This window comes from Mus pahari, chromosome 18 (genome assembly GCF_900095145.1).
Source record: "Mus pahari chromosome 18, PAHARI_EIJ_v1.1, whole genome shotgun sequence".
Lineage (NCBI taxonomy): Eukaryota > Metazoa > Chordata > Mammalia > Rodentia > Muridae > Mus > Mus pahari.
In genome coordinates, this window is record NC_034607.1 from 53050424 (window position 1) to 53066150 (window position 15727).

The following is a 15727-nucleotide window of genomic DNA, read 5'->3' on the forward strand; positions in this document are numbered from 1 at the left end:
TTACAGATGGTTGTGAGCCACCATGTGGTTGCTGGGAATTGAACTCAGGACCTCTGGAAGAGCAGTCAGTGCTCTTAACCGCTGAGCCATCTCTCCAGTCCTGCGTGGGAATTTTAAGTGTCAACAGCCTTACGTATCTGGAGGAGGGTCCATACCACCCCAGTCACAGCAGGAGGGGTCCTCTGAAGGCCTAGGTTAGCAGTGAGCTGTTGCCCAATTGTCTGTTGCTTCGCAGCTTCAAACGAGTGGGGTCTTAACATAGAGGAAACAGTGCATACTGTGGAAAAATCACAAAAGAAGGGGAAAAATAATCACCCCTCGATTTCCCATCTAAGGAGAGGTGCTTCAGAATCCTTGCCATGCACACCCATTTTCAGTAGTTTTAATGTGGTTCTCGTGTTCTGTGCAAGCTATGCTTTCGCCTGCACCGTGTGAGCACATCCACATGTCGGTGCCACGTAAGTATGTGGCTATAGCGTCTTCAGAGCCTCACGTGACCACACTTCCACTTATTTTTAATCAGCCCCTATTGTTGAACAGTTAGGTAACTCTCTGTTTTCTGTAGTATAGGTGGAGTCAAGTGAACACATCTTTGCTGACGTTATGATTATTTTCCTCGGATGCTGGCCGGACACTGACTGTCCCTAGGCCAGTGGCATCCCGACTTCCACTCCACCCTGTGCCCTCTTGTTCTGCAGGCTCTAGGCGGGCATCATCTATTGCAGCCTCAAGGCTGGAAGAGGCCATGTCGGAGTTAACCATAACAACCTCAGTCCTGAAGCAGGGCCCCATGCAGCTGTGGACCACACTGGAGCAGATCTGGCTCCAGGCCGGTGAGTGTCCCCTGACCCAGCTGGGGAGTCAGTCCCAGGGATGCTCGTCTGTGTGGCTGAAGCCACCAGATGATCAGATCCCTGCTCTGTCCTTGAGGATGAAGGAGGTGGAGGTTTCTGGGGAAGCATACACAAGCTTACGCTCTTGGGTTCTATAGTCCTATTTCCCAACTCACCCTCTTTCCTCCCTCCCCTCCCCGACCCCCTGAGACAGAGTTTCTCTGTGTAGCCCTGGCTGTCCTGGAACTCACTCTATAGACCAGACTGGCCTCAAATTCAGAAATCCACCTGCCTCTGCCTCCCAAGTGCTAGGATTAAAGGTGTGCGCCACCACTGCCCAGCCCTCTCTCCCCTCTTTAATCTCATCCTAGCCTCAGAGAAGGTTTGCCTTCAGAACCTAGACACTGGGATCTTGTCCTGGTGCCCCGGGATCTTCAGAGTGGAAAGGCATGTTTCAGAAGAACAAAACCACCCACCTCCCTGTCTCTGAGGTTTCTGCTTGCATTATCTGCCTGGCTGTGGGTTTCCTTCTTTGCCCAGTGGGTAGAAGACTTGGTCAGGAGAGGATAAAATAGTTCTGAGGGCTAAGGACATGGAAACAGCTGTCCAGGTGCCGGACCTTTTGGTCAGCAGCCAGCACTGCTCCCACAAGCGAACGACGGCTGGAGGGATAGGTTTCCAGAAGCCCCGTGCTGCCTGACAACCGGCTAGCCCCACGTGGAAACAGCTGGTGCGGCACATAGTGGGTACTCCACAGCACATAGTGGGTTCTCCACAGATAGTCATGGCTTCTGGACTTGTCTTTGGGATCGTGGTGGGCCAGAGGCTGTGAGGCACCCACAAGCTGTGTGCTTGACACAGAAATGCCAACGAGTGACTCGCTGGAAAGTGTTTAGCAACTGACAGTAGTGTGGTAGATTCCAGGGAAAGAAAAATCAAGAATAACAGTGGAATAAAATCCCTTTGGTAGAGGAGAGGAAGATGAGACCTGAACTCGACAGGCCACCCTACCTTGGTCCAAACTGCCAAGACTGGGCCCCGGGGCACCCTTCCCTCTGGGTTAGTCTCACTTTCAGCCCTGTTCTCACAGGGATGGACTGTAATTCCCACGGATGGGGTAGGGTAGAGAGCAATAGATAGTCAGTTTCCTGGATAGGTAGGTAGGCTTGGCAAGTCAGAGTTCGAATGCTCACTGATGAGACCCCAGGGTTACCCCCGGCATGCTTCCACATATGAACACATTAGTATGCACCCTATACCCACTTTTCTTGTCCTGGACTCTGAATGTGGAGGGGGAAAGATCGGATCAGGATTCACAGGAATCCTAGACATGACAGCATCGTAATGGTGTAAACACTGCCCCGCTTAACGCATCAGGACTTCTCGGGCTGTGTGAGGAGCTGGAAGAACAGCACGGTAAGAAAGGGGACGGCAGGGGACGGCGGGCATAAGCAGACGCTTTTGCTCCCTCAGAGAGCTACGGAGCCACATGAGCCTTCCACCTTCCAAGAGACACGACAGCCTGGGGCAGAAAGCTGCACCCATGCTGGGGTCAGCACCTGTGCCCATGAGCCCTAGGCCTCTTGTTTTACTGTTGTGTCTTGAATTTGTACTTGGATGTGTGATTACAAATCCAAAACTGCAGTGTCTCACACAAGGGAGAAGCCTATTCCAACAGAAACAACAACCCCTAAAGATGCGCTCTGCCCTCTCTAGGGCGTGGCTCTTGTCTCTGTGGTCCACTGTGGCCTCTCTAGGGCGTCACTCTTGTCTGTGTGGTCCGCAGTACCCTCTCTAGGGCGTGGCTCTTGTCTGTGTGGTCCTCAGTGACCTCTCTAGGGCGTGGCTCTTGTCTGTGTGGTCCTCAGTGCCCTCTCTAGGGCGTGGGTCTTGTCTCTATGGTCCGCTGTGGCCTCTCTAGGGCGTCACTCTTGTCTGTGTGGTCCGAAGTACCCTCTCTAGGGCGTGGGTCTTGTCTCTGTGGTCCGCTGTGGCCTCTCTAGGGCGTCGCTCTTGTCTGTGTGGTCCGAAGTACCCTCTCTAGGGCGTGGCTCTTGTCTGTGTGGTCTGCAGTGCCCTCTCTAGGGCGTGGCTCTTGGCTGTGTGGTCTGCAGTGCCCTCTCTAGGGCATGGCTCTTGTCTGTGTGAGCCGCAGTGCCCTCTCTAGGGTGTGGCTCTTGTCTGTGTGGGCCGCAGTGCCCACTCTAGGGCGTGGCTCTTGTCTGTGTGGTCTGCAGTGCCCTCTGTAGGGCATGGCTCTTGTCTGTGTGGTCTGCAGTGCCCTCTCTAGGGCGTGGCTCTTGGCTGTGTGGTCCTCAGTGACCTCTCTAGGGCGTGGCTCTTGTCTGTGTGGTCCTCAGTGACCTCTCTAGGGCGTGGCTCTTGTCTGTGTGGTCCTCAGTGACCTCTCTAGGGTGTGGCTCTTGTCTGTGTGGTCCAAAGTGGTCTCTAGGGCGTGGCTCTTGTCTCTGTGGTCCACAGTGGTCTTTAGGGCGTGGCTCTTGTCTATGTGGTCTGCAGTGGCCCCTTGCACCACTCACGCTCTGAGGCACAGGATAAACATGGTGGGGTGGGGAAAACACCCTCCCTCTTCCCGTAAGGACTGGAGTCTGCACACCTCACCTCGATTCGCCTCGTGATTCGTGGCCGGGGCTTGGTTATATGACTGCCCCTAACTGCAGGACTCTGGCATTCTTCTTCGTGTCCCTGTGCCTTCCCGACCATGAGAGCTGTCCTTCTAGAGGAAGCAGGAAATAGACATCTTCCATGATCAAGAACAGAGGAAGAGAATGTGTCCTAGGTTCTCCTTGTGAGTCTGTTGGGACCCGTTTGTGTCCTCTGTCCCCTGGCTACCAACTTCACCAGCATCTATTGAGGACTTGTTGGAGAAAAAGCTGCCAGGACCACGCCACCAAACTGCCCCACCTAACCCAGGCTAGGCATACAGTGGACTCCCACTGATGATGCGAGTGATCCTGAAAGGTGCTGTGACTGTCCGGGAAAGAAGAGGACCCTGCGTAACCACTTATGTTTGGTCAGGGATAAATTGCAGCCTCATCTGGTCAGTAAGTTCCACTGAGGCTGTCGGTGTGAGATAGTCTGTGAGAATGGGAATCCTGCCTCAGACCCATGGGTATTCCAGAACCTTCAGTATGAAGAGGGCTATTCCAGAAGACACACACACACACACACACACACACACACACACACACGCACACACACACACCCCTTCTTCATCTCACTCCCTGATATCATCTCTGGGTACCAGAGAGATGGGTGGTGGACACTGAGACTTCCCTACCCTGCAGATTCAAGGACTCCTGAGCCGCTCTAGGCTCTCTCTGGGTCTGAGGCTGTCCTGGTCTCCGGTCCCCACTCAGTCACGCCACCTGAGTGCCTTAGGGGCCTCATCCTGCAAGTGAAGGCCACTCGGGTTTCATGTCTGAATTGACTCTTAGAGGGCACCCTGCCTTTTAGGGCAGGGCCAGGCTGAGAGCACAGGAGAGAAAAGGACCACAAAAGCCACCTGCTCCTGTGACCTTCGCCTCCCCTCAGCCATCTTCCCTCTTCACTCTTTGATGTCTTCATGGCCGGTTCCTCCCCTGCCTGCTCTTCCTGGCATCGGGGCCTTAGAGGAGCTCTTCAGTTGCTCCAGTGGTTTTCTCTCCCCTTCCCTCTACAGTCTGGACAAGTGGGGTCCTGGCCCTGACCGCCCCACCCCGCCATGCTCTCTGGGACTCAGTGCTGGAGTTGAGAGGGGTGCTCTTCTTTGGAGTCTCTCTGGGACTTCTGACCTTTGTCCAGCCAACTCACTCATTCCCTTTCCTTTCTCCCTTTATTCTGAGCTTCCCTAAGTCCTCAGGGCCTGCTTTGTGGGGAGCCAGGAGGACCTCCTTTGAGATGGAAACCTGTCCTCACTGTGGGGGTCAAGGCCAGCCAGGGGAGATTCCTTTTAGATCAGTGGTTCTCAGCTCTCCTAATGCAGTGACCCTTTGATACAGTTCCTCACAGCCGTAAAGTTATTTCATTACCACCTCATAACTGTAATTGTGCTACTGTTGTGATTTGTAATGTAAGTATCTAATAGGCAGGACATCTGACACAGGACCCTGTGGAAGGGATCAGTCAGCCCTCAGAGGGATGGTGACCCATACGTTGGTGGTTTTCTCTCCTGTCCCCAGGCCCTGCAACCCTGTCCCTCCCTTTTTCTGAGGTCTTAGCGGCAGGGCCTCAGCTGGGATAGCCCTGAACTCCTGGATGAGCTTCTGCTTCTCAGCATCTGGCCAGCCTGAGGGTAGCTCCCTCACTGTTGCACAAGAGTGTGGAAATGGGCCCTGGAGAGTTAACTCAGCCACCAGCCCGGGGCCTAGAGCCCTTGTTTGGGGAGGAATGTCAGGGCACTGGAACCAGCTCTGGGTGTAGGGTTGGACCAGGATGTCTCTGAGAAGAATAAAAGGGACTCTTGCAAAGCTCCAGGGACCAGATGTTTTCCATTTCTACCCCGCGGAGAGAAGATATGGAGGGAAAGGAGCAGAGCAGAGAGAGAGCCTTGGAGCCAAGAGGAGGGAAACCAGAAACAGGATGAAGAGGAGATCAAGAGGCAGGCCGGAGAGAGGGAGGAGCTGGGGCAGGCCGGAAGAGTGGAGGTGTGCTAGCTGCCCCCAGATAAACCTATCTCATAGTGATGAGCACTAATCCAACCCTAGCCAGGGGAGCACGTGGGTCCCGTGGGCCTTGGTGGGCCTGGCAGCCAGGCCCGGAGGAAGAGGATCCAGGCAGTGGTGGGCACCATGCCACCAGGCTCCTGCCACAGTTGTGGCTGGCTGCCCGAGGGCACCATGTTTGGTAAAACAGCAGGCAGTAGCTGAGGCACCTGCCCGTGGGCACGGAGGCTCTGACATGTGGTGCACTGAAGCCCCCAGAACCCATGTGGCTGCTGTCAAGGCCTTGCCAAGGAGGCTGGACCTGTGTGTGAGGGGCTGTTCACAGCATGGCCAGAGCCCTCAGGAGACCTGCCACTCTGAAGCTGGGCTGTGTCACCTGGCTTCCTGCCTAAGTGACAAAGAGACCCGGCAGAGAGCAGGGGCCCACTTCTCAAAGAGTGTTCCTTTTTGAGTGGCTTCTCAACCAGGCTTTGGGCCTTAGAAAGCCCCAAGACCTCAGCCCCACGGTCCCTAGCACTCGGTCCCTAGCATCTGTTGATGTGAACACACCGAGGAGCGCCCAAGGCAGGGACCAGGGACAGTCTCCTGGGGAACTTGGAGGATAGGAAAGCAAGTTGTAAACATCTTAATGAGCCGTGACAGGGCCAAGCGGGCCAGCCTGGCTTAGGCTGCTGAGTGAGGAAGACCTAGGCACCGAGAGTCTGACCCTGGATTCTCAGGGCTCCTGTCCAGAGAACAGTCACCAACACAGGTGCTGGCATGTGTGTGCTGTGGGCATCCACCCTGCACCAAGCACTGTCTCTCTAGCGTACCCCAGGGGTCCTGTCACAGAAGAGCCTGCTGCAGCCTGGCCTTTCTTCTCTCTCTCTCTCTCTCTCTCTCTCTCTCTCTCTCTCTCTCTCTCTCTCTCTCTCTGCTTAAATGTGGACTCCTCTAGGCAAACCTTCCTGACCACTATGACACTGACCCAGCCCACACCCAGAAATGGTGCCTGTGGTTTCCCTGCACTGAACCTCTCGGGGTGTTTTGGTGGCTTTAGTTTGCCGCTTCCCTCGCCCACTCTCCTTATGGGTGGACGGGACATGTGGTCAGTGTTGAGTGCTTGTGCAGTATCCGGTCAGCTATGAATGCAGTCTGTTCAAAGGCCCCAGAAGCAGCACAGCAGGAGAGTGGATAAGGAGAGCTGATATAGGGTCTGCCCAATCCCTAACCACTGGCCAGCTCTGCCCTGTGAGGCCCTGGCTCAAGGATGCCCTCTCCAGTGTTACTCTGTCTCTAAGGGCCTTCCTCTCTAGGCATCGTATAGGAGTCTGGTTCCCCTGGCTTTCTTTCTCAGATTATCCCAGCTTCTTATCACCGTTAGATGAAAGTGCTCCAAAAGCTCTGTGTAATGTTTTGGGAGGAAGCAAACCAATCAGATTACACGGTGAATGTTAGGTGGCTTCCCCGCTAAGAACTGCTGCTGCTCTTCAGTCAAGGCCTTCCTGACAGGCAGAAGAGATGCCGGAGTCAGCTCTGTCCACCTCTTTTTGGGAGTTTCCATTGGAAATGTCTGCTACCTTCCACATCCCAGACGTGCTCTGAACTGGTGTAACCTCGGTGCTCAGCCTGTGCTAGGAAAAGCTCTTGGCAGAGTCACAAGCCTGACTCTGCTGGCCGCACGCGCACGCGCGCCCCATCTGCATTACCATCCTTCTGTGACTTCCGCATGGGCACCAGCTCTGGGAGGGGGCAGCCGAGCTCCGGGGGCTGCTTGGGAAGAAAGGCAGAGTGGGCCAGTGAGCAGCATTTCTAAAAGTGTCTGTGGTGGGCGAGCGCCTGTGCCGTGTGGGGCTGAAATGCGCAGTTCTGTGGGCTGCCCTGAGATGGGAGAAACTGCACCTCCTTAGATCTGCATCTCGGGGATAATCTGATGCTGCAGCTAGCCAAAAGGGGTGTGTGTGTGTGTGCGTGTGCGTGTGCGTGTGCTTGTGCATGCGTGCGCGCGCGCGCGCGCACTCACACACACTTTAGAGTGAAGCTATGGAGGAGGGGAGGCCAGTCCTGAGCTTGTCCTTTCCCCCCTCCTCAGCTTAGCTGTTTAGAGGGAAAGTCCCAATCACACGTGCCTCCCTCTAAGACTGCTTGTCAGAATTAATGAGACAAAACAGCTTGTGAGGTTGGGGTTTGCCCAAGTCGGCCTCCCTAAATGCAGGTTTTACCCATGGCACGGATACCTCTTGGTCTTTACTGTGGGCCTCCTCAGAGGCCCCAGAACTCTTGGCCTCAATCCTTCACAGTGCGTGGCTCCTCTTGGGCTTCAAGCACACTCCCGTTTAATCCTGAGCATGCCAGGGCCCGGTTAATGTGCCTCAAGATGGAGAGCTCTCCAGGAGAGTCACCTGATCTGTTGCCACGCTGCCGTCTGTCTAGAGAAGCAGACAGACAGACACTGAAACGTGTCAAAGACATGCAAGCAAGCTGGGCCACGCCATTCCCCACCGCCCGCCCGCCCGCCGGCCCACGGGGCCTGAAGTCAGATAGCCCGACACACTCTGTGACCCTGTCGGTTACTTTGCTCCCTCTGCTGTTCCGGTTTCTAAGTAGTAGTGGGGTAGTGAAAGTCCTTTCTCCAGGGTTTCTGTGGCATTGACTAAAGCAGTTTGTGTGAAGTACCCAGCGCGGTGACTGACAGTACCCACTGTTACCCTTACACTCCCCAGCAAGGTGGCCCTGTGCTGTGACTCTGTTGCCTTCCGGGCTCAGGGCTCAGGGCTGGGGTCACTGCCTGTGACTCCCCCGACCCCCGCACTCATACTTCGCCCCTCTACTTTCCCAGCCGAACTGTTCATGGAGCAGAGACAACTCAAGGAAGCGGGCTTCTGCATCCAGGAGGCTGCCGGCCTCTTCCCCACCTCTCACTCGGTGCTCTACATGCGAGGCCGACTAGCTGAGGTGAAGGGCAGCTTCGAAGAGGCCAAGCAGCTGTACAAGGAGGCTCTCACCGTGAACCCGGACGGCGTGCGCATCATGCACAGCCTGGTAAGCCACCCTTCCCTCCCAAGACCTCCCTTCGCAACCCCCTCATCCCGGCAGGCGCCTGCTGCTGCTGCTGCTGCTGCTGATGATGATGATGATGATGATGATGCTTCCAGGCACCTCTAGGAGGTGACTTCCTGCCAGCTCTGCTGTGAGAGACATCTGTATATGCCTTACAGGTGTGAGCTGTCTCCCTCCCGTCAGAGTCTGCACTGATGGGGGAAGAAGTCTAGAAGGGTTTTTTTGGTGGCTTCCATGCTGCTGTGAAGTTCTGCGTGTAGTCGGCTCTCAAGTTAAAGCCTTACCCTGGGAGCTAATCCAGGCTTCTCTGCAGTTCCAAAAACGCCTTGTATGAGGGTCCTCAGCGTCTCCTCAGTCGTCGGGCCGCCTCTTTCTTTCCAGGGGAGCTCTCTCCCCTCGAGGGACTCAAGGTTCTCAGAGGTGAACCGTGTCAGGTCTGGCGTGAGTGTACATTGAGAATAGCCCCTGGGTTGTAAAAGGGTTCACCAGACCCCCGTTCTGGGACATGGACACAGGATTTGGGTACCAAGGACACAGTGACACGCGCGCACCCATAGTGGGGAGGTTTGGTAGCTGAGAAGCACACATCCTGACCTAGCTGCCTTCTACCTTGGGTGGTCATGGGTTGGTGAGCCTACCGGAACCCTGAGTGTGCTTATCCGTCCAGTGAAGAGTGTATTGTCAGGAAGGCACTATTGTGTCCTCTAACCTGACAGAGTAAGACTCTACAGATGACCTTTCACCCCTGCTTTCCTTGCTGCTTCCAGAGAACGGAGACGAGGACAGATAGAGTAGTCACTGGCGTACCATGTAGGAACCCACAGTCAGTGGGACCATTGAGAAGACTCAGTTTGGATTGGATACCCCTTAGTGTTGAGAGTGGCTGCTGCAGCAGCCTTGACAGCTGGCCCTGGAGAACACAGGGTCGGAACACAGGGTCCCACGTGGGCGGCGGTCTCCGTTGCCAGATCTTATTCATCTCTGACAGGAAGCCATAGGAGCTGGGTTTCATATTGGGTTTGAGGAGGTCAGGCACACACTCAGGAATCCCTTGAGAGGATGGGAGCCCAGAGAGAAGCTGGACCAAAGTGTCTTTATGTGTTTTGTAACCCACTGGTTCCTGGAAACAGAACTGAGTGAAGAGTTCCTGCTCACTTCCCATTCCCGCTGCCAGATTTCTTCTTAGGTTGTATGAATTTTGAGTCCCAGCTAAAAAAAAAAAAAAAATTATAGGCCACAATGTCACACAGCCCTGTCTGTCCCTTGCCTGGCTCCCCCTGTCTTGGGGTCAGCCCAGCTAGTGTTTGGTTTTTTACAAGGCACACCTTCTCCTTTCTCCTGCATTTCAGCTTTGGCTTTGTGGGTTAATGCCTCGCTAGAGGTCACATCCAGAAGTCTGGATTATTGAGGAGGACTGGGCTGCCATTCCTCGTGGATCTGAGCCTGCAGCCTCAACCCTCCCAAACCCAGCAGAATCCAGTAACAAGTACAATTTTGAAGTAACAGCGTACCATTTTTCATTTATGCTTATTATTGTTTGTAGCTATTTTCTTGAAATTAAAGCGGTTTCTGACCACGGGTTTCCATGGTAACCGAATAGCTGTCCAGAGTAGCTCCCTGCAGATGTTACTGAAAATGGTCCCTTTTCTCTTCCTGGGGTGCCTTGCTGACTTAATGAAATTGGAGCAAGTTGGAGCCAGGGCTGCCCACTCTCAGTTACCAGCAGCCAGAGGGGCAGCCGGCTCCTCGGGAGAGTGGGCAGCCCATCCCCTTTCCACAGGCTTTGTTCCTGCCAGCATCCCACACATATGCATAAAGAATAGCAAATCGCAGGCCTGGAGAAGATTTAGTAAGCATACTTTCCTAACGACGTGTGAATGCTTGAGCATGTTGATCTCAAGTGTTCCCCTCATCTAAATGTCTTCCTTGTGCTGCTGGCCTGTGACTCAGGACATCTGGGCTCTCATCCTGGCTCCGGCTTTGGTTGACTTGGGGACCTAGGACAAGAGTTAACTTCCATTGTTCCCAGTGTCCCCTTTTATAAGGGGATAATCATTGTCCTTAGGCTATAGTGTTTTTATATCAAACGAGATAATGGCCATGGAAAGGAGACCAGATAGCACACAGACCACTGTTCTCCACGCCCCTTCACGGACGGGCATCGGAATCAACCATAGCGCCCCCAGAGAAATGGACTTTGGTAAGAAAGGCCTGGATAGTACCCCCACCCAGCCGTCCCAGTCCCGGGGGAGCGGCACCAGATTCTAGGGGTGACAGAGGAGGCCAGCCTTGACCATCCACGACTTATGAGAGAGCTTGGGCACTGTGTCATTGGATGGGGTTTTTTATTCCCTCCTGTCAAGGGGAATAATTATTTGGTCCCTTATGACTTCAAAGTGTGTTTTCGGGTTCAGCTGAACTGAAAGCGGTGAGAAAGGGACCACTGAGGGTACCTTTGTCAAAAACATCCTACAGCAGTAGCAAGCAGCTCAAGCCCGCCTTCTGCCAGGTAGACTTCTGTGAGCCACATCGTATCAGTAAGGGGGTGGGGAGGGGCTTGGGGAGGCTGTGGCACAAACTGCCTTCTTTCCAGGGAAAGTTTATGGCCAGTGGGGAATTGAAGAAGCACGGAGGAAAAGGAAGGAGGAGCCAGCAAGGTCAGAAGTCCCTTTGGGACTGTTTCCAGCACTGGTTAGCCATCCGGGGAGCGGGGAGCGCTGGCCTGGAGTTAAGTGTGCCTTTCAAGCCCAGCTGACCTGCCCTGAGGTCCACTTTGCCTTGTTCACTGTTTAACCGAGGCTGAGGAACCTTTCAGAGGTTCAGAACTCCTGTCTGTGAAGTAGGGATGTCTATGCCAAGAACGAAAGGCTGCTGTTAGAGTGCGGTTGAGTAAGCGCGCAGCATTATGGGCCAGTGGCCGAGGCTCCGTGTTCAGTTGCTCCTGGTTTGCAGAGGGAGGCGGGAACCCTGAACCAAGCCCAGAGGCTCTTTGCATTAAATCTACTCACCAGGTCCCCCAGAGAAAGACAGCCAAGGCACAGGTATTCAGGACATGGGACCCCCCCCCCCCCGCCTTGTGGATAGGACCTCATCAATACAGTTCAAGGCCATGCTGACCTTGGCTAAGGGAGGAGAGGGGCTGAAGAGGCGCTGTGGTGATAGGCTTTGGCGAGGCACTCTGCTGTCCCTGCAGGCCCTGTGCGCTCTGGGCTGTAACCCCGCCAGACTGGTCACCGTCGGTTTGATGATGTTACAGGGGAAGAGCTTCTCAGCCTCTCAGGCTGCTCATTCTTCCTCTGCAGTATCCTGAGAGGCTGCGATCTCTGAAGATCCTCCAGTGTTGTGCAGAGCAAGGGCACCCAGAGCAGCCGAGCCTCGGGGCCCCTGACACAGCCCAGACCCTTCTGCCTCTGCTGCCTGTGTCCTGGATCTCAGGGGCCAAGCAATTTGATGCGGCTTAATGCTTGCTCATTAGCTGGGCTGCAATGGATGGTGAGAAGAGCAGGCAACTGGGAGAGCAGGAAGAGCAGAAGTCTGGCCTTTTGCTGAGAATGGGGAGGATGGGGAAGAGAGATGGGGAGGATGGCGAGGATGGGGAAGAGAGATGGGGAGGATAGGGAGGATGGAGAAGAGAGATAGGGAGAATGGAGAAGAGAGATGGGGAGGATAGGGAGGATGGAGAAGAGAGATGGGGAGGATAGGGAGGATGGAGAAGAGAGATGGGGAGGTTGGGGAGGATGGAGAAGAGAGATAGGGAGGATGGAGAAGAGAGATGGGGAGGATAGGGAGGATGGAGAAGAGAGATGGGGAGGATAGGGAGGATGGAGAAGAGAGATGGGGAGGATGGAGAAGAGAGATGGGGAGGATGGGGAAGAGAGATGGGGAGGATGGGGAAGAGAGGTGGGGAGAATGAGGATGAGGATGGGAAGAGATGTACTATGGGGTAGCCATAGCCTGAAGCCTCTGTCTGCCAGACAGATTCATTCTGTAGAACCGTCCTGACCATTTGACCCCCAGATGAGGTGACCTGGTTGTGAGTTTCTTTCCACTTCTCCCTGGAGGCATGCTCTTGTGGCACAGAGATGTGGGGAAGAGGAAGTCCTGGGCATTGCCTCTGTAAGGAAAGGCCAGGGTTCAGAATCTTCCCCGCAACTCCACCCAGCTTGCCTGGCTGGTCACAGTTGTCTTAATGAGCCCCGGAATCCAGGAATCCAGGAAAAGACTGTGTCTAGAGGTGGCCCAGGCTGTGGTCCTTAGCCTTGTCCCACAGGCCACCCATTCCTTCCTTAGATGCCTCTCCTCTAAAGCTCAGCCTCATAGTCTACCCCAGTCCCCAGCGGGTGAGTCAAGGCTAGCCTTGGCTAGCGGTGGGGCTGGCAAAGGCGACCACTTCCTGTTTCTCTGTAAGCTATAGAGTCGCCAGGTGTGACCTGCCTATGGGGCACGCCAGACCTTTTGGCCTCTTACCCTAGAGGCCCCTCTGAAGACAGATAACCCCAGCCAATCAGGGAGGACAATTGCGCTGCATCCCAGAGACCCAGGAAGAGAAAGGCACGGGCGTGGGTTTGGCCACACAAGAGCGACAGCCACCAGGACTCTAGAAGACCCCTCCTAGGCTGGTCGAGTGACTCTGGGTACCTTCTCAGCAAGGGTCTTTCAAGAGACCCAGGGCTAGCATATCAACTGGACATTAGATACCCTTTGCCAACGACGGGAAAGTAGAACTGGCCGGTGACTCTAGTAGCTGTGTTCTAGAAGGGGTATGGGACTCGAAGGCTGTGTTCCTGTCTGGTTGGACAGGTTGAGGGAGCAAACCTGGAGCCAGCACTGACCTAGAAGCATGTAGTCTCCCCAAGAATGCCTGAAGAAGACCCCTCCATTGCAGTGGCTCCTCCACGCAGTCCAGGTGGCTTCAAGTGGGGCCTCCAGTGTAGTGGCTCCCACAGCCTCCCAGCTGATTCCCAGCTTCCCGGCTGGAAAGGCTGTTACAGAATCCCAGGAATGTGCCTGGAGCTCAGAAAGAAAATTCCCCAAATAGCTTCTATAAATACTTCAGGGCAGGGGTGGGGAGCAGCGCCCAGCCTGGCCCACAGCAGGCCGAGCACTAAGGACCACTTCCCAGGGTGGGCTCCCTAAAAGACGAAAGCCCACGCCCCTTCGGGACCTTTCTGCTGTGCCTCTGTTCTCCTGACATCATGAGGCACTGAATGAATGGGGTGGGTGAGTGTTAGTAGCAAAGCCTAAGAAAGAGCTAGCAAGGCCCTTCCTTCTTTCCCACACCCAGCTATGGCCTCAGTTCTACCCTGAGGCTCAACAGACAACTAACTCCTAACAGGAAATGCTCCCTACTGCAGTCTCCAGACCTCAGCCAAGTACAGGCCCCTCAGACTACTTGCTTTGGGGGCCCTTATAGGCCTCCTGAGCTCCCTGAGGCAGCAAGTCCAACCCAGGAAGCCCTTAAGGCAGAGCCAGGTGTCTTTGTCCTTGGCTGTGTGTGTGTGTGTGTGTGTGTGTGTGTGTGTGTGTGTCCAGGCCCCTCCCACCTGGCTGCTGGTGAGAGCTGCTGCCCTGCTTAGAGCAGGAAGTCTGGCAGGGATCTCTCTCTCTCTCTCTCTTTCTCTCTTTCTGCTGGGAAGGTCCACAGGAGCCCCAGTTACCAACTCTAATGTGGAAGTGGTGTCTGACCTCAGGAAAGGCTTCCTGGGAGAGCAGAGCCCTCCTCAAAGAGCGGTGTGGACAGAAACCCCTCTGAGAGCTGAGGAAAGAGGGACTAGAGATGGGGATTTCTGGAGACTTTGACCGTTGTCCTGTCTGTCCCAGAAGCCCCTATGATGGCTGTTTGTCATCCAAGTGCCTCATGCAAGTAGAGTGTTCATGGGCATGGGTAACTTTTACATGGCTGCCAAAGCCCTGTGAACAGGCAGCCCAGTCATGGCACCACAGTGTAGGGTCAGAGACTAAGGGGCCTCTTCACGGGACTCTAAGGGCCTCCTCATGGGACTAGATCCCTCCCAGCAGATGACAGACAGGCGGGGACGGAAGGGGGACTCTGTGGGGACAGACGTGTGGATTGAACTGAGACACCAGTCCTGTGTTCCCACCATCTCCCTGGAGACTCAGAGTCGGTGAAGTGTCAGGAGGGTGCTGATGGACCCTGGGGGCAGCGCCAGGCTGGGGACAGCAGGTGAGACCTTGCATCTTCCTGTGCTTGGGTCCCACCCAGTTGTCAGGCAGCAAACAGCACTGGGTTGCTACCAAACACAAATGCTGCTGGTGTCAGGGGCAGGTGGCCACAGATCCTGTTACAGGCCCTGGGCCTCCAGGCCTTAGCCTGACCCCAGCCTGGCCTGGTGTCTTCTTTCAGGTTCTAAGGTCAGCATGTTGGGGCGGGGGTGGGACACGAGCCAGCCCCACTGCACAGTCCTTCCTAACAGAGGACCCTGCCATCTCCCTCCGTCTAAGGAAGTGGACAGCTGGCCTCTCCGTGCCCCTCGCCCGCCGCGGTCTTCCCAGAGAGGTTGCTGGTGTTTGCTAACTGCCTACTGCATGTCTGGCTGCGCCTTCCATCCTTCCAGAGTTCTCAGCAGCCCTGTGAGGAAGGACTCTCCCATCCCCCCCCCATTGACCCTCCGCCTCCCCCCTCCTCCCCCCAGTTTACAGAGACGTGTCAGTTTGCTGGGGTCACAGTGCAGTGTCAGAGCTGGGACTCAACCCAGCTAGGCCTTCTGGCTGCTAAGCCCTGGCCTTTGTTCTCTACTGAGGCGCGCACGTTCAGCCTGCAAGACACATCTGGCTCCTTCCCAAACACCCACACCTTCTCTCTGCCGGCCTCCTACTCGCTAGGCAAGTTAGGCAAGCAAGCAGTACCACGGAGCTCAGTCCCTGCTCTCTATTTATTTCCATATGGTTTCCACTAAGTTCTCTTGCCTAGTCAGGCCTTCAACTTGCTATTCTCCTGCCTCAGCCTCCCAAGTGGCTGGGATGATGGGTTTGTACCACTAGACCCAGCGAGAGATTGGGGGTGGGGGTGGGGGTGAACTCCTCTGCGGTGGACTCTTCTTGCCAATAAAGTTTCCTGGGGAAGGAAACTCCAGAAAGAAAGCTCAGAGAAGAGAAGCAAGTAGAGCCATACCCCACCACACACACCACACTCACACACACACCACACACACACACACACACACACCACAC

At 55.1% G+C, this 15727-nt stretch overlaps 1 protein-coding gene across 2 annotated transcripts in view; it reads left to right on the plus strand.

Moving 5' to 3' along the window:
* Positions 1-15727, plus strand: part of Ttc7a (tetratricopeptide repeat domain 7A) — a 98617-nt gene that overhangs the window by 79049 nt on the left and 3841 nt on the right. For both annotated transcript variants that reach the window (XM_029531633.1, XM_021217720.2), the window contains 2 exons: positions 699-833; positions 8316-8518. In XM_029531633.1, the coding sequence (XP_029387493.1) occupies positions 699-833; positions 8316-8518 (338 nt within the window). The remainder of the gene's footprint in view (positions 1-698; positions 834-8315; positions 8519-15727) is intronic.